The sequence below is a fragment of the Bufo gargarizans genome, chromosome 5 (assembly GCF_014858855.1).
Source record: "Bufo gargarizans isolate SCDJY-AF-19 chromosome 5, ASM1485885v1, whole genome shotgun sequence".
In the NCBI taxonomy this organism is placed as follows: domain Eukaryota; kingdom Metazoa; phylum Chordata; class Amphibia; order Anura; family Bufonidae; genus Bufo; species Bufo gargarizans.
In genome coordinates, this window is record NC_058084.1 from 150903765 (window position 1) to 150928024 (window position 24260).

The following is a 24260-nucleotide window of genomic DNA, read 5'->3' on the forward strand; positions in this document are numbered from 1 at the left end:
TGTGATCTGCTAAACGTGCGAATGGGGCTCGGACCGTAAATATGGTAGCGTGAATGAGACCTAGGGAGGGTTTTCAGACGGCCATAATATGGATGAATTTTAGGGTCAGTACTAGCTAAATCCGCAAACATAATTGACATTTATGATTCTGCGGATTTGGAAACCTGTACGGCAGGGCAATTTCCGTATATAAGAAAGCTGTAAACCGTACGTTAAATTTGTCTAATCTCATACACTTTTCTGGTGCTGTTTTTCTCTGCAGTTTTTCCACATGTGAATCTACCTGGAAAAAAAACGTGTGTATTCCGCACCGCGTGCAGGTGGCCTAGGTATCAAAAGCTGTATAAAAATAAAATAAAAATAGTCCACTTGAACTTGAAACTATTAACATAAGCACAGCTGTATTTTCAGTTATATGGCGCAATAATATAGCACCCACAGAGGTGTATATTCTGTACCGCCATAGGACTCCAATTCTATACAGAGACGTATTCACCTTTTCTCTGTCTCATTCACACAAAATCTGATGGTGTAATTTTCATAAATGAGATGAGCGTTTTTTCCAGTGAATTTGCCTGTGTCTCCCGCAGTCAGCACATACACGGACAATCCTGGCTCCTCTGTTCCCTTCCCTTCTTCCAGTCAGCACACAAAGCCTGAATGTTCCTCACAATCCTCCTCTGACAGCATCCCTCTCCGACCATCCATATACACAGGCCTCTATTGTCCACGGCGGGAAAACAAACTCTGCTGGATCTGCTGATTCCAGAAACTAAATAAATGCGACTAAATGCTGCTATGTTACCAAACAGATTGCCTGCCGTACCGCAAGATACGCTCCACAGGCACAATGGAGGCTTTCATGGTTAGCCCCTGGAGCTAGTGGCCATGTGCAACAGTAACAGCACCCAGTCATGCTGTGAAGAGGCAGGGCCCAGCATACAAGCAGAGGCCATACTATGTCAGATGCCGTAAACTCAGTATTCACATGGCGCTGTTTTCCACAGGGTGAAAAAAACGTTAAAATTATTTTTTTAAATCACACCGCAAAAAAGCACATGTGAAAACGTGCCAATAGGGCCTCATGCACACGACCGTTGTGTGCATCCGTGGCCATTGTGCCGTTTTCCGTTTTTTTCGCTGACCCATTGACTTTCAATGGGTCCGTGGAAAAATTTGAAAATGCACCTTTTTGCAGCCGCATCCGTGTATCCTGTCAGTCAAAAAAATATGACCTGTCCTATTTTTTTGACGGACAACGGTTCACTGACCTATTCAAGTCAACGGGTCCGAAGATCCGTCTGCATAAAAGCTTTTTCAGAGCTGAGTTTTCACTTTGTGAAAACTCAGATCCGTCAGTATATTCTAACACAGAGGCGTTCCCATAGTGATGGGGACGCTTCTAGTTAGAATATACTACGAACTGTGTACACGACTGCCCCCTGCTGGCTGGCAGCACCCGATCTCCTACAGGGGGCTGTGATCCGTACAATTAACCCCTCAGGTGCCGCACCTGAAGGGGTTAATTGTGCGTATCATAGCCCCCTGTAAGAGATCCGTACCTGCAGAACCCCTTTAATACATTTCAATGGAAATTAATGCCGGAATTTCGGCTGGAGAAAATACCACAGCATGGAATGGAAAGGAAGACATCCTGATGCATACTGAACAGATTGCTTTCCATTCAGAATGATATTAGGACAAAACTGATGCGTTTTTTTCCGGTATTGAGCCCCTAGGACGGAACTCAATACCGGAAAACTTTGATACTTTCACACTAGCTTTTTTACTGGATCCGGCAGGGTTAGGCAAAAACACTTCTGTTACTGATAATACAACCATCTGTATCTGTTATGAACGGATGCGGTTGTATTATCTTTAACATACCCAATACGGATCCGTCATGAACTCCATTGAAAGTCAATGGGGGACGGATTAGTTTTCTAATGTGTCAGAGAAAACTGTACCACTTGGAATCGAACCCGAGTTCGGGAAATGTTTTTTTACAGTATAAATCAATTTCTGAAGTTATTATAGGAAATCTCATGAGACTTCGTGAAGTAATAACTTCGGCTCATCTGAGCCAATACATTCTATTACTGTACGGAGCGCTCGCTCCGTACAGTATTGAAACGAAGTTTTATTCGAATCGACTTCGGATGTTTCTTCCAAAGTCGATTCGCTCATCCCTAATATTGGGCAAAGATCTACTAGGACCCTAGACAGTACATTATTAACCAGATACACACACCAAAACTGGAGAACAGTGGTTGGAGAATAAAAAGAAACACAAACGTTATTGCTGTGAAACATTTGTAAAATGACCACCAAAACTGCATTGAAAAGTGGTCTTCTAGGGTAGTGGGTTAGAGAATGGAAGGAACACGAAAGTTATTACTATGAAACCTTTTTGAGATAAATCACCAAAAATTGCATTCTAATGTGTTCCTCGAGGGTGGTGGGCTTCTCAAAGCAAATGTCCAGTATGTATAATATATGGCAAAATTGAAAATCTGTCACAGGAAATCTGGTTTTGATAAGAGGATGATCTTCTCAAAGAAACAGTCTTTTGCAGAGGGCTCACTGTATATTGAAAAGTTTGATAGATTCACATTTTTATGTCAATTGAGACCTTATTTAAGACTCCAGAAAACCCTTCACAGGAGGGAGAGAGAACAGGACACATGTGCCGGTTGGTTACTGGTAATATAACACACCTTGAATGAGGGTCCACATCAATAAAGGACCCTTAGTTATGCATGTACAAAACTGCACAGCACTACATTTCATAAAGAAAATCCAAGCTTTGCCTCAAGAGCACTGCTCAACTCTTCTGATCCTTGGATTTTCATAATCCACTCACTTTCTGAAGGATTTGCTGTAGAGTGAGGAGAACTGAAGATTGTATGTAGTGCAGGACAACACTGGTCTTGTCATTTCTGCAGAATGGAGCCATGACTCATCCCCAAATCAAGAAATCCTTCCATCTCAATGGCTATGTTTAGTTCAGCCTACAACAAGGGGTTCTAACGATGAATTCCACCAATGAACAGGTCCATATAACAGAGACTGGGACATCTACCACTCATCAGTGTGATCACAACTCGCCAAATCTAATGAATGAGGCCAACAGCCACGAAATGTCCCCTATATATCAATAATGATGATGATGTAATGGCCACAAATCCAACCAGGACATCCTAGACATTAAGTTTGTATGTTCTCCATGTGTGGGTTTCTTTAAGGAACTCTGGTTTCCCCTCATACCCCAACAACATAATGACAAGCTAAAGCAAAAGGACAACTCCTCCACAGATCAAATTGTCACTTAGGTCAAGCTCCTGGAACCCCTAATGATCAGCTTTAGGCCTCTTTCACACTACAGTATGTTGAATTCAGTGTTTTGCGTTCCGTTTTTCACGGATCCGTTGTTCCATTTTTTGCTTCCGTTGTGGTTCCGTTTCCGTTCCGTTGTTCCGTTCAGTTTTTCCGTATGGCAAATACAGTATACAGTAATTTCATATTAAAAATTGGGCTGGGCATAACATTTTCAATAGATGGTTCCGCAAAAAACGGAACGGATACGGAAGACATACGGATGCATTTCCGTATGTGTTCCGTTTTTTTTGCGGACCCATTGACTTGAATGGAGCCACGGACTGTGATTTGCGGCCAAATATAGGACATGTTCTATCTTTTCAACGGAACGGAAAAACGGAAATACGGAAACGGAATGCATACGGAACACATTCCGTTTTTTTTGCGGAACCATTGAAATGAATGGTTCCGTATACGGAACGCAAAAAACGGACCGTATACGGAACGCAAAAAACTGTAGTGTGAAAGAGGCCTTAAGCCCACCCGGAAAATGTAGTATTACACATTGCCTGTTGAATTAAGTTGGTGACCATATACTATATGGTAATGCCAAATCTTCCAGAGAGTGAGGTCTCTGCTCTGGATAATCGAGGTAGTAAGAGAGTCTCTTTCCAAGCAAGGGATTCCCCTCCATGCCCTAATATTGCATGTGAACAAAGGTTGTTCTGATGCCATATCCCATCCTGAATCGTACCATATATGAAAAGCAGACCCTAGCAAGACCCTTAGGCCTCAACCACACGACCATGTCTATATTCCAGTCTAAAAACCACCCATCTGCAAAATACGGACACCTTCCGTCGTGCACTCCTCATTTTTCTCACTCCCATCTCTAGAAAAGACTATTGTCACCTGTAATACGGTCAAGAATAGGACATGTTCTATCATTTGTGAAATGGACGTAGGGATGCAGAAAGCACATGGATGACATCTGTGTATTGACCCTTTTTTTGTGGACCGATAGAAATGAATGGGCCGTGTTCATGAGGCCTCTTTCCTTCTCCTTGGACCTGTTCAGGATTTTGAATCTGATGGCTGACAGATGCTAGTCATGGATATATAGAAGAAGCCCCACCACAGAGCTGGAGAGCTTTTCTTCAATGACTCCTCTATCTACTGTACATTCATTTTTTTGGCAGGGTTCCTATCCAACACTCAGCGCTGACTTATGTGTCAGACACCAGGAAATGTCACACATCACAAGGGCTCGGCCATGGCCGGCTTATACTTGAGACTACTGGTCCGCTCTTAACCCCTGATTACCAGACGGACAAAGCAAAGCCCAATGTTTTGGGGACCATGTCAATAGAAGGAGGGGGTGTGACATTGAGGGCATCTGGATCAATGAATAAGCACACCATAATAAACACATCCCTCCAGAGCTGTCATTCACTCCCAGCTCACACACAATCAGGTGTGGGATATGTGATCACACTGAGTGCCCTGGGAATAATGGCAGACCATCCACTGCCGAGTGATCAGGTTACAGTTTCTGTCAGTCAGCTCTGCGCCATATGGGGAGGCTCCACGTACCTGGCCCGGAGCTGTGGGTGACTGTGACCGCTCCATCCCTTCGGATGCGGATCTCCGAGGCTCCCTTTATCTTGGTGCCCCCCGCAGGCAGCGCCGCACAGCACTGGTAGCACACTGCCCATGCCTGCTCCTCATTGATGGGCTGGTTATATAAATCCAAGATCTCGTCCAGAGACAACGACTCCCGCTCCTTGGGTGCCGCACTGCTCCCAGTCCCCGCTCCGCTGCTTCCACTGCCCGGGCTCGGCGTCCGTGCAGCCGCTGGAGATTCAGCCATTCCCGGCTCCTTGGTCACTGCGCAGAGCTGAACATCCCCGGCCGCCGGACTGACATCCTCCCGCTTCTCCAGTGCGGGGAATGCGGCAGCATCAACATCCCCAGCCGCCTAACCAGCAGAGCCTGGAACCCCCTGCTCCGTGACGTCACACAGTCCTGGAACGCCCGCACCGTGTGACGTCACAAGGGAGGAGCCAGCACCTTGCCGCCGTCCTCCTCAGTCAGCACCGCGGTCTGTGGCTGCCGCCGTCAGCATCTGTACAGCCGCACAGCACGTCAGGTTGGCCGGGAAGGCTGTAACAACCAATCAGAGTTTAGCTTACAATTGTTCAAAGCAGGTTTCTTAATGAAAACAGTGATGTGATTAGTTGGTTTGAGCCGTTGGAGACTGATTACTTTCTGACTGATGAGGCTATGTTCACACAGCAAAAATCAGCAGCGCGTTGGCCTGTTCTCATATTTTTATGCTGGTGTTTGCAGAAATGATTCAAGAAATGGACTGTCACCGCTTAGAAACATTTAATAGATGATGTTTCCAAAATACACACCATTTGCAATCTAGTATGTGCTGTATTTTCCAGGTGTTTACACAGCAAAAAACACTGCTGAAAAAGGAAAACATTAAATAAATCGCCTTAAGCCTGGGTTCACATCTGAGCGTTTTACAGCGCGTTCCTACGGGCGAAAACCCATGTTTCCCTATGGTTCTCATCTGCGCGTTTTCCGCGTTTTACGGCGCGTACAAACACGCTGTAAAACGTCCTACGCCCAAAGAAGTACAGGAGCTTCTTTGGGGCGTATTGTCGCGCGTTGGCGCCCATAGACTTCAACGGGAACGTGGCAAAATGGACATTTGCGCATTTCCATCTTGAAAACGCGCGTTTCGCACATGGCAACAGGCACACAGACCACACCCAGGTGACCTTAGCCACATTTCTCGGGCGACAAGATGGATAATGTATGTGGCATTGACACTAATTCGGTTGGTGCAGGAGAAGCGCTGCATCTACGACATTCAGGATGCAAAATTGAAGAATCAGTGAAGCAGGGAGCAGGTATGGGAGGATATTGCCCAAAATATCTGGCCAGATTGGGAGAGTATGGGAAAGCAAGGCAAAGAAGCAAAAGGTAGAGACGTGTGCAGTGTCATGTGTTACCTGCCATACGTAAGGTTATTGTAATGGTTCAATGTGCACATGTGTGCCAACTGTATATAGTATATGCACAGCTATTGCATGCAGCAGGTTCCCAAACCCTGACTCGGGTATTCTGTGATTTGTAGTTCAACATGAGTAGATCTGCAACATAGATTCTTGCACTGCTGGTGACTTCAGCAAAATACAGCTTAGGCTGCATCAGTCTGGCGGCGTTCAGCCTCCGCTCCGCTCGCCTCCGCACGGCCAGGCGGACAGCTGAACGCTGCTTGAAGATGACACCATATGGCTCAATCTTCAAGCGGATCCGTCCCCCATTGACTTTACATTGAAAGTCTGAACGGATCCGCTCAGGCTACTTTCACACTTAAAATTTAGCAAAGTAGGGGTATACACTACACCCATATGTAATGAACAATTTGAACGCAGAATGCAGATGCCACCACCAGCTACCATTGTGTGTGTTGTGAGAGTGGGTGTGCGCATAATTTCAACGTGCAAATTGTCAATATAAATAAAACAAGGGTCAGAACATAGTCAAAAACAAATCAACTTTATTCAGAAAAACAACTACCAATGCAACACAGAACAAAGAGAATAAAAGGCAAGAAGTCTTTAGTGGTATTATAATAATTATGATTGTATAGCTTGCAATTGCCATGGCACCTCCCCCTCCGGTGACATGGAATAGGCCGCAAACTTGTCCCTAATGGTGGCTCCATGTGTGTTAACACGGACACCGGTACAATTTGTACTCTCCATGGAATGCACCAATGAATCCTCAAAATTGAATCCATCCCTCTGGCGTATGAAATTGTGAAGGGCACAAGCTGCCTTAACCGCAGAGATGGCGTTCTCCAATTTCAGGTTGATTGGAGAGGGCAATACTGTTAGACAGTATGCTAAATGCGCACTCCACCACCCTGCGTGCTCGGGTACGTCTATAATTAAAGACCCTCCTCTCAAGGCACAGTCCATGGCTTGAGTAGGGCCTCATAAGATGCTCACCCAGAGCAAGTGCCTCGTCTCCTACAAAGACGAAAGGCATAGCAGGATCAGCGGTGCCAGGCAGCGTGGTGTTCCCCGGAAGGTCCAGAGCATCGTGATTCAGCATTTGTCCAAACTCTGAATGGGCGAATACCGCTGAGTCTGAGCTGCTTCCATACGATCCAATATCTATGTATCTAAAGCAGTAGTTGGCATCAGATAGGGCAAAAAGGACAACAGAAAATAATTTCTTATAATTAAAAAATCGACTCCCACTCCTCTTGGGTTTGATCACGCGGATTTGCTTTCCGTCTAGCGCTCCCACACAGTTGGGAAAATTGCATGTTTTGTCAAATGTTTCCGCAATTTTCAGCCACTCCTCCTTGTTGGGTTTGGACATCACAACAACATGAAGGACATCCCATATGGCACAGCATGTTTCCTGGATGATGTTGCTTGCTGTCGATTTCCCAATCATGAAGGCATAGTGCAGACTGACCAATGACTGTCCAGTTGCTAAATACCTAAGATATGGAAAAGAAAAGAACAATTACATTAGTTGATGTTAATATTTCTTTTCAACTGTCAATATCATCAAATGTAAGTGGAAGAGCCTCAAGGATGCCTTCGTGCGGCACAGACGCAAGGAGCATGCACACAGGAGCGGAGCAGCTGCAAGTGCCCCATCCAGCTAACTTCATGCAGAACAATTGGCATTCCTAATTCCCTGCACAGAAATGCATAGGTTAGTCAAGTCAATACCAATGTTTGTGAGGGTCATGTGTAACATTACATTCATTCATATATTGCACATACTTATGTATACTTTCCTGTTAACAGCACCGACAGTAGCTGGGAGGCTACTCAGAGGCAGGAGGAGGAGGCCACCCGGGAAAGTAATGCCTGTGGCTCTACTGGGCCCCCAAGTCCACCCCCACCCAATCCCACCCCACCATCAGCAACTCCCACACCTACTGCCCCACCTGCCCGCAGGAGGACAATTATTTGTCCCAGAAGAAAGAGGCCTGAACGCAAAGAGGACAGGCTCATTGATTGCCTTGAGGCCATGGCCCATCCGGTCCCCAAGCTCTCATGCGAGGCCCATTTCTTCCTCAGCTTGGAGGACAAAATGAAAAAGGTGCCCAGTAGTCGACAGACAGAACTACGGGACGCAATAACCAAGTGTATTGACTCCTTCATTCCACCTGATGGCACCACACACAAGACAATTGCACCTCTCCATGCAACACCCATTCACACACACACGTCCCAAACCTACCCCCAACCACCCATGCACCACCCTCACGACACATAGCAAACACGCACACATTCACCCTATGGCTATCCCTCCACCAGCCAGGGGCATAGCACCACCACCAGCAGCCAAAAGCAGGTTGGCTTTTACACACGTGGAATGAGGGAGGCAATGCAGGAGGACGAGCCTGACTTTGCGCGCCCCCATTACCAAGATTTGTGAATTTGGCCAAAGTAGTTTCGTAGTTCTATCTGTCACTCTAGGCACCTTTTTCATTTTTGCCTCCTGGGTGTTTAACCATGTTGAGGAGGGAAAATTACTCACACATTGACTTGTCTTAATCCTCTTTTTATATAGCACTTGTTTTTTGCACAGTTTTTACTGTTATTTCTAATTATAAAATGTTATTATTATTTAACTCTCAAGTGTGTGTGTCTTTTTGGTTCTATTTTGGGGGGTTTGTAGTTTATTTAAATGTGGTTCAACTAGTTATGGTTGTGCTACACATATTTAGGACAGTCACACATGCCATACCTTACCCTGCACAAAAGCAACATAGGTCACAACCTGCAGAAGCACAACCCACAGGGCACACTAAATATACAGTCACAGCACAACGCAAAGGATTATTTGTGCAGTGATTAGTCTACTTACCGCAAAGTTAGGATCAGTCTTTCCACTGTTCTATGCTGTCCCTCATAAATGTCTCCTGCCATTGCACAGGGATGGACATCAACCCCAGGAGCTCATCAAAGCTGTTGAAAATAAAAATGGTGAGGGTTAACAATACTGGCAATTAAGCAATGACATGGTGCGTGAAAAAGGCATATGGGCCATGTAATACATTAAAATAAAAAACTGTTTATTTAAAAAAAGAAAAACATTTTACTCACATATACATATATCAGAAACTGGTTGATAAAATACGAGCTTTGTTTTCTATCTTGCTATACCGTCTGCTTAAAGGAAACCTGTCACCAGGATTTTGGCCATAGAGCTGGGGACATGAGCTGCTAGATGGCCACTAGCACATCTGCAGTACCCAGGTCCCATAGCTCTCTGCGCTTTTATTGTGTTAAAAAACTGTTTTGATCCATATGCAAATGACCTGATATGAGTCCTGTATCCGGAGATGAGTCAAGCGGAAAGGAGCCCAGCACCGCCCTGCGTCCTCCGAATCTCCTCCTTGCTGGCTGACGTCACAGAGCTGGAGCGCCGAAATCTCGCGATGCGCGAGCTAGCGCATGCGCAGTGTCGGCATCATGTTCATTCCCTGTACTGGCATCAGCACAGGGAACAAACTACGCATGCGCTAGCTCGCGCATAGCAAGATTTCGGTGCTCCAGCTGTGTGACGTCAGCCAGCAAGGAGGAGATTCGGAGGACGCGGGGCGGTGCTGGACTCATCTCCGGATACAGGACTCATATCAGGTCATTTGCATATCAATCAAAACAGTTTTTTAACACAATAAAAGCGCAGAGAGCTATGGGACCTAGGTACTGCAGATGTGCTAGTGGCCATCTAGCAGCCCATGTCCCCAGCTCTATGCGCAAAATCCTGGTGACAGGTTTCCTTTAAAAATCTAATCTATGATGCTACCATAATAAGGGACACCACAATAATAAAAATTCTCCTCGTGTGCACGTAGGTTATCGTACATGGGCCAGAACTGTCCTCTTTGCTGTCGGTTCGCAATCACAGGATGGACCCAGAACTGTCACCTGCTCAGTCTCCTTGTCCTCAAGCGCATTATATGCACTGCTGCAACTATTCTGCAGTTCGTCGTCGTTTGCTGAGATCCATGGTTTAACAGACTGCAACCAACACACTCTCCTCTGTACATAAACACACAGGAAATTGCTCTGCAGGAAGTCTCTTTCATTGGACACCTCAGTGTAGACATGGCTGTTTTTCATTGGACGCCTTTGTGGTCAATCGCAAGAACGCGCGTACGACGCACGTTTCCTATTTCCAAAAATGCACTGTAAGACGCCCCCGAAAACGTCCGACTAAAACGCGTGCATCAAATACACTCAAGTGTGAACCCAGGCTTAACCTAACACCAGACGCCATTTTTTTACATTTAACATTCCGCTTTACGTGGTAATATCTCTGGAACGCTTTTACTTATCTAAGCAGTTCTGATTTTTTTGGTTGTGTATGTGTGATACACTGTACTTTATGGTAGTTGTAAATTTTGGTCCATATATTTTACTTTTATAAATTTTAAAAAAATCTGGAATTTACTTAAAGGGACACTGACAGGCACAATAAGCCATTTAGGTATATATATCACAGTACAGGTCTTCTAAAGTGTATAAAAATCATCTAAGGATCCCCCCTGTCCACCTTATAAATACAGTAAACCGAAGTTTTATAACCTGGTTGAGGTGTCTTCAATCTGCCCAAGGGGCGGCGTTTCACTTGCGCCCAGCCAGCCGCCCCCAACTGCCGTTTTGAAGCGCCGCCCAGCTCATCAATATTCACTTCGCTGGGTGGCTACTACTGTCCCCGACTTTACAAGATCCGGCGCAAGCCCAATACAATCCTATGGGCATCGGCCTCCGTCTGATCGCTGAAGATGAGGCGTGGACCCGAAAGCCCATGGAAGCGCTTTCTGTGGGCTTCCGATCCGTGCTCGGCAAAAGATAGGACACATTCTATCTTTTTCCTGTATCTTGCAAATTGCAGATTCGTTCAAGTCAATGGGTCCGCAGCATGGAGTGCACACGGTCAGTGCCTGCATATTGCGGACCCACCATTTGCAGTACGGGCACGGAGCCCTTACGGTTGTGTGAATGAGCCGTAAGACAGAGAGTCCTCCCAAAATAATCGTTAACGCTTACCACATGCCCACTTTATATTGGCATCATTGTACAAATGACGTACAGTACTTATTTTTTGAGGATGTTAGAAAGTTTATAAATTTAGCAGTAATTTTTCAAATTTTCAAGAAAATTCAGCCTACATATTACAGTAGAAACCCACCATATGAAAAACAAAAATGACATGTTTTAAATAATTTGCACTTTTAGCTTCAATTTAACAGGGGAAAAACACCATTTGCCCCCTGCACAGGGGGAGGGGGGCAGGTGCGTTGAAAACTAGTATGAGGCCCTGAGTTTCCTACGCTTTTCATCAGCACAACCACAGTAAGGAAGATTTTCTATAAGACCCCATGCACACGACCGTGGTTTTTGTCCGCATCCGATCTGCATTTTTTTTGCGGGTGGGATGCGGACCCATTCACTTCAATTGGGCTGCAAATTATGCGGTTCATTCCATGGCCCCGCAAAAAATAGAACATGTCCTATTGACCGTTTTGCAGACAAGGATAAAACATTTGTGAAGGAGTGAAAATAATAGCTGTAGGCTCTCTGCTGGTATCCGTGTTCTGCGAACTGCAAAAATGGCTACGGCTGTGTGCATGAGCCGTAAAGCTGTGGTCAAGTATGCACTGCCCCTGCTTCATATAAAATCAATGGAAGTGGCAAATATAGCTAAGCACTGTAACTGTGAATAGGTGGTACAGTTTATCTGCCCAATGTCCACCTTTAAAAGCATTTTATTATTGCAAGACTTTGCAATTAGTTTTTATTACACATCTTCTACTGTTTTGTGTCTACAGCTCCCATGCAAGTCTATGTGTCTCCATGGTTACAGACTACAAAGAAACACCATGTAGTCTGATCCCACAGTCCTGCCCGTTTCCATGTGTTCCGCACTTCTTGCTGACATATCTAATATGCTGTACTTTAGCAAGAAGTAGTGGACAGATAGAAGGGAGAAGAACTACAGGGTCTGACCAGAAATTGTTTGTAGTCTGTAACCATGGAGACACAGGAGCTGTAGACTCAAAATGGTAGATTTTTCGGTGACGATGTGCATTGCATTGCTGTGCATTACTTCACAGTTTCCCCAAACCCTCCCCCCCAGGTTGTCCAGGAGTCTCCTATGAAAATAAGAAGGGGGAGGGTCACCCAAACCTTTTATCTAAAATACATGTTACTATAAACTTGGGTGCTTGTATTAAGACATTTAGGGGATCATTTATTAAGACCAGAGTTTTAGATGCTGGTCTTAATAAGCCCTTTAGCTGGCGGTGGATCCGCCAGAGTTATGTAGATGTGCCAGCCTCTACATAACTGCAGCGGATCCACTGCCAGTCTAGATGTAAGCTAGACCATTTTTTTACTACGTAGAAAATGGTAAATGAGACGGGCCTGCTTGCCCTGCCACCCCCCTCCCCACACACACACGCCATGACCACATTCTTAGACCTGGTGTGAGTGGGGAAAAGTCACAGATTCCGGCGCAAAGAAGCTTTCAGAAATCCGCCTAATTTAATGCCCATTTTGGATGATTTGGATCTATATTTGAATATACTGGCGGACAGTTTTGGTTTTTAGCGTCGCAAGGGCCCTGCGATCATTGGCTATTGAAACCAATATATGTGCGCACATACTAATCCTCCACCACCTGGATGAATATTTTACTTTGGTGTTTTATGGATTGGACATTGTGTTTCTTGTTTTATTTTATTTTTATTATGTTATACAGTTAGGTCCATATATATTTGGACACTGACACTAATTTTGTCTTTACTACCTGTTTACTAAAACATATTCAAGTTATAGTTATATAATGGACATGTTATATAAAGTCCAGACTTTTATCTTTCATTTGAGGGTATTCACATTAAAATTGGATGAAGGGTTTAGGAGTTTCAGCTCCTTTACATGAGGCACCCTGTTTTTAAAGACTCAAAGGCTGTTTTATGGGCAGGTGTGGGCAATTCCTTCATCATTTCATTCTCAATTAGGCACAGAAAGGCCTGGAGCTGATTTGAGGTGTGGTGCGTGCTTTTTGAAGATTTTGCTGAGAAGTAAAGATGTGGTCAAAGGAGCTCTCCATACAGGTGAAACAAGCCATGCTTCATTTGTGAAAACAGAAAAAAAAAAACATCTGAGGAATTGCTACACTATTAGGAGTGGCAAAATCTACAGTCTGGCACATCCTGAGAAAGAAAGAAAGCACTGGTGACCTCAACAATGCAAAAAGACCTGGATTCCCACAGAAGACAACAGTGGTGGATGATCCCAGAATAATTACCATGGTGAAGAGAAACCCCTTCACAACAGCCAACCAAGTGAACAACACTCTGCAGGATATAGATGTATCAATATCCAAATAAAGAGAAGACAGAGGGTTCACTGCACGGTGCAAGCCACTCATAAGCCTCAAGAATAAGAAGGCTAGATTGGACTTTGCTGAAAAACATCTTGAAAAGCCAGCACACTTCTGGAAGAACATTCTTTGGACAGATGAAACCAAGATCAACCTCTACCAGAATGATGGAAAGAAAAAAGTATGGCAAAGGCATATGTGACACAGTGAGATGTTTGGTCTGGGAAAACAGGTATTTTCCTCCCAGCATGTGCTGCTGGGCTGATTTATCGCCAGGTGAGGTCAAATACCGGACCGGATTTTAAGTGCCAGTCCAGGTTTTGGCAGCACCTGGCTGTCCTTAAATAGGCAGCTGGGCTCAGAAGCGAGGTCTCTGTGTTGGGATCTGGGAGCCTTGTGTCTGGATGAAGGCTTGCTACCTGTTTGGCGTGAAAACAGGTTGGTGCTGCTATGCTCAAGGACTCTTTGAGGTAGATTTGCCGCATGGTGTGAATTACCACCAACACTGCAAGGTGACTTTTTGCTTGTTTATGATTGCTTGTTTTGTCACTTGCCTAAAGTGTGAATAAAACAGTGAACTGTTTGATCCAAATAACTTGTTGCCTTTATACTGTGTCCGCTAATCCTGTCTACCAGAGCGAAACCCCACACATGGTACAGCTCATGATCCAAGGCATACCACATCATCTGTAAAACACAGCGGTGGCAGTGTGATGGCTTGGGCATGCATGGCTGCCAGTGGCACTGGGTCCCTAGTGTTTATTAATGATGTGACACAGGACAGAAGCAGCTAGATGAATTCTGGGGTTTTCAGAGACATACTGTGTGCTCAAATCCAGCCAAACTGATTGGTCGGGGTTCCATTATACAGATGGACAATGACATAAAACCAAAGCAACCCAGGAGTTTATTAAAGCAAAGAAGTGGAATATTCTAGAATGGCCAAGTCAGTCCCCTGATCTGAACCCAATAGAGCATTTCACTTGTTAAAGACTAAGGCTCCATTCACACGTCCGCAACGTGTTTTACGGATCCGCAAAACACGGACAGCAGCAATGTGCGTTCCGTATTTTGCGGACCGCACATTGCCGGCACTATAGAATATGCCTATTCTTGTCCGCAATTGCGGACAAGAATAGGACATGTTTTATTTTTTCGGGAACGGAATTGCGGACCCGGAAGTGCGGGCAGCACACACAGTGTCTGGTGATGTCCATGAGTTCAAGACTTCAGGCAGTCATTGCCAACAAAGGGTTTTCAACCAAGTATTAGAAATTAACATTTTATTTACAATTATTTAATTTGTATAATTACTTTTGAGCCTCTGAAATGAAGGGATTAAGTCTAAAAAATGCTTTAGTGCCTCACATTTTTATGCAATCATTTTGTTCAACCCACGAAATTAAAGCTGAAAATCTGAACTTCAACTGCATCTGAATTGTTTTGTTCAAATCCATAGTGGTAATGTACAGAACAAAAATTAGAAAAATTTTGTTTCTGTCCAAATATATATGGACCTAACTGTATCTGTGGCGATAGGTAGGTGGACTGAATTGGGATTGGACCAACTATCTATAACTAATTATTTATACACATTGGGGGAGATTTATCAAAAGTGGTTATTATTGTTGCCAAAGTATGGATGTGCTTGTCTAGATTTCTAATCCGTGTTACTGCTACTCGTCTGATGTCAGAAAACCTACTGTATCCACCTCTAGACGCAGTAAACCAGCTATTCTGTATATTCAAACCTTTCAATATACTCGATCAGCTCATAAAATCAAAGAAGTGAGTCTACCCATAGTAAGGCTGATCTTTCGAGATCCTGCACTGCCCACTTAGGGCGACTTGTGTGCCACCAGACAATGTGGCCTATGGACAATCTAATCCTTCAGCATTGCTATAGCACGTTTACAAGGGTAAGCTTACAAAGAGTTAGTATTTGACTTTTCTGTACTATCCAGTGTAGATGATACCTCAGCTGCTCTTTACATTACTTATTAATGCACAGTTGTGATTTTTGGGTATATTTTTCCTTGTTTTATTCCATTAGTGCAGGAATGTAATCCAACATGGACAAAGCATTCAAAAAACTTCCTACACATTGTAAATAATATTTTATTGCATAGTAATAAACATTTTATTTTGTGTTTCCATTACACATAAATGTTCATGGCTCTGTAGCTGTGAGGGTTAATAGAGCTGATATTACTGAATGGGCTTATGTTCAGCCAGAGTAAAGTAACTGGGCTCTATATCGCCATCCAGTGGCGTCGCCAGGGGGGGCCAGAGGGGGCCACGGCCCCCCCTACATCATGCTGTGCCCCCCCCATGTGCCCCCCCAACTACAATGCCCCCCCCAAGTGAGCCGCCGCCGCCGGGCACAGGGAGATGAGCGCTTCCATTGCGCTCATCTCCATTGTAATCTGCCTGTGCTGCAGCGGTGCAGGGGAGGTAGAGGTGTGTCCCTTGCCCTTCCTCTGATAGGCTGCCGGCACACTAGGCCGGCAGCCTATCAGAGGCCGGCGCAGGCGGCGCAATGACGTCATCACGCTGCCTGAGCCTTACAGCGCGGGACACAGGCCAGAAGAGGCCTGCATCGCATCGCTGACACTGAGGTAAGTATAAGTGTTTTTTTTTCTATTACAATACTGGCACATGATGATGATAGGGGGGGGACTTAATACTGGCACATGATGATGATGATGGGGGGGACTTAATACTGGCATATGATGATGATGATGGGGGGGACTTAATACTGGCACATGATGATGATGGGGGGGCGACGACTTTATACTGGCACATGATGATGATGGGGGGACTTAATACTGGCACAGGATGATGATGGGGGGGACTTAATACTGGCACAGGATGATGATGGGGGGACTTAATACTGGCACATGATGATGATGGGGGGACTTAATACTGGCACATGATGATGATGGGGGGGACTTAATACTGGCACATGATGATGTTGGGGGGGACTTAATACTGGCACATGATGATGATGGGGGGGACTTTATACTGGCACATGATGATGATGATGATGGGGGACTTTATACTGGCACATGATGATGATGGGGGGGACTTTATACTGGCACATGATGATGATGGGGGGACTTTATACTGTCACATGATGATGATGGGGGGACTTTATACTGGCACATGATGATGATGGGGGACTTTATACTGGCACATGATGATGATGGGGGGACTTTATACTGGCACATGATGATGGGGGGACTTTATACTGGCACATGATGATGATGGGAGGGACTTTATACTGGCACATGATGATGATGATGATGGGGGGACTTTATACTGGCACATGATGATGATGGGGGGACTTTATACTGGCACATGATGATGATGGGGGGACTTTATACTGGCACATGATGATGATGGGGGGACATTATACTGGCACATGATGATGATGAGGGGACGACGACTTTATACTGGCACATGATGATGATGGGGGGGGACTTAATACTGGCACATGATGATGATGGGGGGGCTTAATACTGGCACATGATGATGGGGGGTGACGACTTAATACTGGCACATGATGATGGGGGGACTTAATACTGGCACATGATGATGATGGGGGGGACTTAATACTGGCACATGATGATGATGGGGGGGTGACGACTTAATACTGGCACAAGATGATTATGGGGACGACGACGACTTAATACTGGCACATGATGATGATGGGGGGGACTTAATACTGGCACATGATGATGATGGGGGGACTTAATACTGGCACATGATGATGGGGGGGACTTAATACTGGCACATGATGATGGGGGGACTTCATACTGGCACATGATGATGGGGGGACCTAATACTGGCACATGATGGGAGGCTTAATACTGGCACGTAATGGGGGGCTTATTACTGGCACATTGGGGGGCTCTTGTTACTGGCACGTGATGGGGGCTCTTGTTACTGGCAGTGGCACGTTATTGAGGGCACCTATATTACTGGCACATTATTGGTGGGCACTATAGGGGCATCTACTGAGGCCACAAAGAAGGGGTGTTTTATATGGGGGGCTCTGTACAGTAGCATTTTATACTGGGACACATTATGGTGGGTACTATGGGGAAGGGGGGAGAGGAGTGCTATGGAGTCATCTACGGGGGCACTAAGAAGGGGTATTTTATACTTGCAAATTATGGGGGACGCTGAGGGCATCTACTGGGGCACGATATATGGGGCATTTTATACTGGTACATTATGGGGGGGCACTAGCAGAAAGGGGGGAGAGGAGCACTATGGAGGCATTCACTGGGGGCACTATATAGGGGTATTTTATACTGGCACATTATGGGGGACATTAGCTCAACTGGGGGCATAAGGGGGTATTTTTTGCACTGTCGCATTATAAGGAGAATTATTTCTACTGGGGGAAGGCATTATGGTGGGCTTTATTACTCCCCCATAGTATGACCCCCTAGTAGCAACACCAGCCTCTCTCTGCTCTGCTATCCCTCTGCCCCTTTTCCAAATCCTTATTATGAAATCTTTCTCATTAGGATAAAACACAACATCAGCTCCGCCGAGCCCCCGGCCAAGTGTTGAAGTGGTGTCCGAGATCCCCAAGGGCCAAGCCAAGTAACTGTAAGTGTTCATGTAAAATATGTTTGTTATATATGTACACTCCTGTGAGAGGCGGGGAGGGAGATCTGTGGATGACACTGTTATGGAGGGGGAAATGGGGATGACACTGTCATGGGGTGGATCTGTGGATGACACATATAGCATAAGATGCTATATACGGTATGTGGCATCCACAGATTCCCCCCCCCCCCCCCCCCAGCAGTGTCGTCCACAGATCCCCCTCCCTATAAAAGTGTCATCCACAGGCAGCTAGGACATGTTGAAATCTGATTTGTTTTTAAACCACGGACAGCAGGACTTTTCTTCCCTGTTGCGGTTTTAGGTATTGGGTAAAGTATCGCAGCATTTCTAAGCGTACTTGTGTAAATGTATTATTGTTATAGCTGCCCCCCCTACTTTTGTCCTGGCCCCCAGTGTGCCCCCCCAAAATTTGAAAGCTAGAGACGCCACTGTCGCCATCTGCTGTTCACAAGTGGTTGTGCAGCATCAAGACTTTTGTCCTAGATATTCTATATTAAAGGGAGTCTGTCACCAAAATATGACATTGTACACCACTTACATGGCTCTCTAGCACACCTAACCATGATTCAAATAGTACCTTTGTAATTTTCTAATGAGTTTCACCAGCAGGAAAAATGCACTTTAATCCATATGCAAAAGAGGGCTCGCAAGTGCCCAGGGGTGGCGTTCTGTGTGTAGGTGCCCAGGCTGCTCTGCCTTCTTTTTACAAACCAGATTCCAAAAAAGTTGGGACACTAAACAAATTGTGAATAAAAACTGAATGCAATGATGTGGAGATGGCAAATGTCAATATTTTATTTGTAATAGAACGTAGATGACAGATCAAACGTTTAATCCGAGTAAATGTATCATTTTAAAGGAAAAATACGTTGATTCAAATTTTCACGGTGTCAACAAATTCCCAAAAAGTTGGGACAAGTAGCAATAAGAGGCTGGAAAAAGTAAATTTGAGCATAACGAAGAGCTGGAAGACCAATTAACAATAATTAGGTCAATTGGCAACATAATTGGGTATACAAAGAGATTCTCAGAGTGGCAGTGTCTCTCAGAAGCCAAGATGGGTAGAGGATCACCAATTCCCACAATGTTGCGCAGAAAGATAGTGGCGCAATATCAGAAAGGTGTTACCCAGCGAAAAATTGCAAAGACTTTGCATCTATCATCATCAACTGTGCATAACATCATCCGAAGATTCAGAGAATCTGGAACAATCTCTGTGCGTAAGGGTCAAGGCCGTAAAACCATACTGGATGCCCGTGATCTCCGGGCCCTTAAACGACACTGCACCACAAACAGGAATGCTACTGTAAAGGAAATCACAGAATGGGCTCAGGAATACTTCCAGAAACCATTGTCAGGGAACACAATCCACCGTGCCATCCGCCGTTGCCAGCTGAAACTCTACAGTGCAAAGAAGAAGCCATTTCTAAGCAAGATCCACAAGCTCAGGTGTTTTCACTGGGCCAGGGATCATTTAAAATGGATTGTGGAAAAATGGAAGACTGTTCTGTGGTCAGACGAGTCACGATTCGAAGTTCTTTTTGGAAATCTGGGACGCCATGTCATCCGGACCAAAGAGGACAAGGACAACCCAAGTTGTTATCAACGCTCAGTTCAGAAGCCTGCATCTCTGATGGTATGGGGTTGCATGAGTGCGTGTGGCATGGGCAGCTTGCATGTCTGGAAAGGCACCATCAATGCAGAAAAATATATTCAGGTTCTAGAACAACATATGCTCCCATCCAGATGTCATCTCTTTCAGGGAAGACCCTGCATTTTTTAGCAAGATAATGCCAGACCACATTCTGCATCAATCACAACATCATGGCTGCGTAGGAGAAGGATCCGGGTACTGAAATGGCCAGTCTGCAGTCCAGATCTTTCACCTATAGAGAACATTTGGCGCATCATAAAGAGGAAGGTGCAACAAAGAAGGCCCAAGACGATTGAACAGTTAGAGGCCTGTATTAGACAAGAATGGGAGAGCATTCCTATTTCTAAACTTGAGAAACTGGTCTCCTCGGTCCCCAGACGTCTGTTGAGTGTTGTAAGAAGAAGGGGAGATGCCACACAGTGGTGAAAATGGCCTTGTCCCAACTTTTTGGGGATTTGTTGACACCATGAAATTCTGATTCAACATATTTTTCCCTTAAAATGGTACATTTCTCAGTTTAAACTTTTGTTCCGTGATTTATGTTCTATTCTGAATAAAATATTAGAAGTTGGCACCTCCACATTATTGCATTCAGTTTTTATTCACGATTTGCATAGTGTCCCAACTTTTTTGGAATCCGGTTTGTACATTACTCCTCCCCAGCCTCTTCCTTGGCCCGTCCTGCAAGTCCTTTGTGTCATCCACAGGACCGGCCAATATACCGTGCGTGAGCAGTCCCCAGTTGGCACGGGCATGCACACTGTGATGCCCATTGTGGACACGGCATTGCTACATGTAGTGCGCATGCGCCAGCACAGGTATGAAACCAGTGACTAGAGGGCGGCCAGAATCAAACAGGAGGACTGGAGGCCGGCGCATGCGCACTACATGTAGAGATGCCGTGCCCACAATGGGCATCACAGTGCGCATAATCGCGGCGGTGCACTGCGCACGTGCGGGACATTGGCCGGTCCTGTGGATGACGCAAGGGACTTGCAGGGTGGGCTGGGGAGGAGTAACGTAAAAAGAAGGCAGAGCAGCCTGGGCACCTACACACAGAACGCCACCCCTGGGCACTTGCGAGCCCTCATTTGCATATGGATTAAAGTGCGTTTTTCCTGCTGGTGAAACTCATTAGAAAATTACAAAGGTACTATTTGAATCATGGATAGGTGTGCTAGAGAGCCATGTAAGTGGTGTACAATGTCATATTTTGGTGACAGACTCCCTTTAATAAATGGAAGTCTAAAGGACATGAGGCATTTTATTATCAGACTCCAAAATGCTTATTTTTCCCTCAAAATGTGGGGAAAATGCCAGTGTGTCTTTTGGAGCAAATACTAATGACTGCTTGCATTATGGAAGCGCTCATTAGTGCCGGAGGACCGGGATACGGTGAATGCAGCACTCCCTGGGCTCTGTACTCACTGCTTTCTGGTCCTCTGTCATCGGCTGTGCTGTGACTGCGCACAGTGTCAGGACGTCAACGTTCTGTAACCTCACACTGTGCACATCGGGTCACAGCAGAGCACGCGGCAGGAAGAGATGGCGCTGGATCCTGCTAGTGGAGACAGCGATGTCTGGAGCAGGAGAGGTAAGGCTACTTTCACACTGGCATTTGGCTTTCCGTTTCTGAGATCCGTTCAGGTCCAAAACTGATCAGTTTTGCCCTAATGCATTCTGAATGGAAAAGTATCCGCTCAGAATGCATCAGTTTGCCTCTGTTCCGATTCCATTCTGCTTTGAAGGCGGACACCAAAACGCTGCTTGCAGTGTTTTGGGGTCCGTCTGACAAAACTGAGCCAAACGGATCCGTTCTGACACACAATGTAAGTCAATGGGGATGGATCTGTTTTCTATGACACAATAGAAAACTGATCCGTCCTCCATTGACTTTCAATGTTGTTCAAGACGGATCCGTCTTGGCTTTGTTATAGATAATACAAACTGATCACTTCTGAACGGATGCAGACGGTTGTATTATCTGAATGGATCCGTCTGTACAGATCCATGACGGATCCACACCAAACGCGAGTGTGAAAGTAGCCTAAGTGGATTTTTTTTTTTTTTTTGCTCTGAGCAAGGGGGTCTGTACTGAGGTCTGGGGGTCATTAACATTCGGAGGTCTGATCTGAAGTCTGAATGGGGGTGTATTCATAATGGAGCTGTTATCTGAGGTCTGTGGGTCATTCACATTCGGGGGTCTGATCTGAGGTCTGAATAATGGGGCTGTTATCTGAGGTCTGGGGGTCATTAACATTAGGTGTCTGATCTGAGGTCTGAATGAGGGGGGGTTCTTATTCATATTGAGGCCTTGATCTGAGGGTCATTTACATTGGGGCTCTGATCTGAGGTCTGATTGGGGACATTCACATTGGGGTCTGAGCTGAGGTCTGATTGAGGGTCTTATTAACATTGGGGTTCTGATTGAGGCTCTGAGCTGAGGTATGATTAACATTGGGGGTCTGATCTGAGGTCTAATGAAAAATATATATATTTTTTTGCTTATTCTCTTCTTCTAAAACCTAGATGTGTCTTATGGGCAGGTGCTTCTTATAGGGCGAAAAATAGGGCAATAAAGGTCATTTATTTGCTGAACCATGACATACTTTGCATCGCACCATGTAACCAGCTTTATCAGTCCACGACCATGGTAGAAACCATCAGATTGGAACTTTGTAAATACAGCAGTCCTTCAAGTTAAAATATTAATTGGCTCCGGGATGACCATTGTCGGTTCAAACCATTGTAACTTAGTCCATAAGGCCTCTTGCACGCGACCGTATGTATTTTGCGGTCCGCAAAAAACGGATCCACAAAAAATACGCATGACGTCCGTGTGCAATCCGTATTTTGTGGAACGGAACAGCTGGCCCCTAATAGAACAGTACTATCTTTGTCCGTAATATTTTTTTGCGGCACGGAAATACAGAAACGGAATGCACACAGAGTACCTTCCGTTTTTTTTTCCGGACCCATTGAAATGAATGGTTCCGCATACGGTCCACAAAATAACCCGGGACGGACACGGAAAGAAAATACGTTCAGGTGCAAGAGGCCTAAGACCGTTGTTTGGTTCTGCATCCAAACCGCATTTTTTGTGGCTCGGATGCGGACCCATTCACTCCGTGTGCTGTCTGCATCTGTTGCTCCGTTCCATAGCCCTGGGGCGTCTGTTCCGTTCCACAAATTGCGGAAGGCACACGGGCGGCACATTCGTGTGCAAGAGGCCTAAGTCTATGGAAAATTAGTAATTAGTTCCAAGAAAAAAAAAAAAGATTAAAAGGGCTTCTGTTATCAGAAACAGGCTTAGTAAACTGGTTGACACTAGACATGTGCTAATGTCAGCTGAATCTAACAGTATTAGGCCCCATTCACACGTCCGCAATTTCGTTCCACATTTTGCAGAACGGAATTGCGGACCCATTCATTTCTATGGGGCCGCACGATGTGCTGCCCGGACATGGAATTGCAGACCCGCACTTCCGGGTCCGCAATTCCGTTCCCAAAAAAAATAGAACATGTCCTATTCTTGTCCGCAATTGCAGACAAGAATAGGCATATTCTATTAGTGCCGGCGATGTGTGGTCCGCAAAATGCACATTGCCGATGTCCGTGTTTTGCGGATCCGTTGATCCGCAAAACACGCTACGGACGTGTGAAACGAGCCTTAGGCCTATTGCACATGACCGTATGGCTTTTTTTAGTATTTTGTGGTCCGCAAAAAACGGATCCGCAAAAAATACGGATGACATTCCGTTTTTTGTGGAACGGAACATCTGGCCCCTAATAGAACAGTACTATCCTTGTCCGTTATGCGGACCATAATAGGACATGTTCTATCTTTGAACGGAAATACGGAATACATACGGAGTACATTCAGTTTTTTTTGCGGACCCATTGAAATTTATGGTTCCGTATACGGACCATATACGGACCGCAAAAAACAAAACGTAAAAGGAAAAAAAATATGTTCATGTGCATGAGGCCTTAGCCTCTTTTTTTAGAGAGAAAATGTTACTTTTTATTTTATGCAAATGAGAAATGGGGCTCCTAGAGGTTCCGTTCTCCATCCTCCTGCTGCACTTTGCTTATCTTGATTGACATCCTGCTTGGCCCTGACTTCGGTGAACATCTCACGCCTGCGCCATGCGGTTCAGTGTGCTGCGCAGGTGTAGTAAAGGAATGATGC

General features: G+C 45.3%; 1 protein-coding gene across 5 annotated transcripts in view; it reads right to left on the reverse strand.

Annotated features, from left to right (window-relative positions):
- Positions 1–5341, reverse strand: part of SPIRE1 (spire type actin nucleation factor 1) — a 172241-nt gene extending 166900 nt beyond the window's left edge. For all 5 annotated transcript variants that reach the window (XM_044293443.1, XM_044293442.1, XM_044293441.1 and 2 more), the window contains exon 1: positions 4912–5341. In XM_044293443.1, coding sequence (XP_044149378.1) covers positions 4912–5188 — 277 coding nt within the window. In that variant the 5' untranslated portion in view covers positions 5189–5341. The remainder of the gene's footprint in view (positions 1–4911) is intronic.
- Between the last annotated feature and the right edge of the window lie 18919 nt (positions 5342–24260).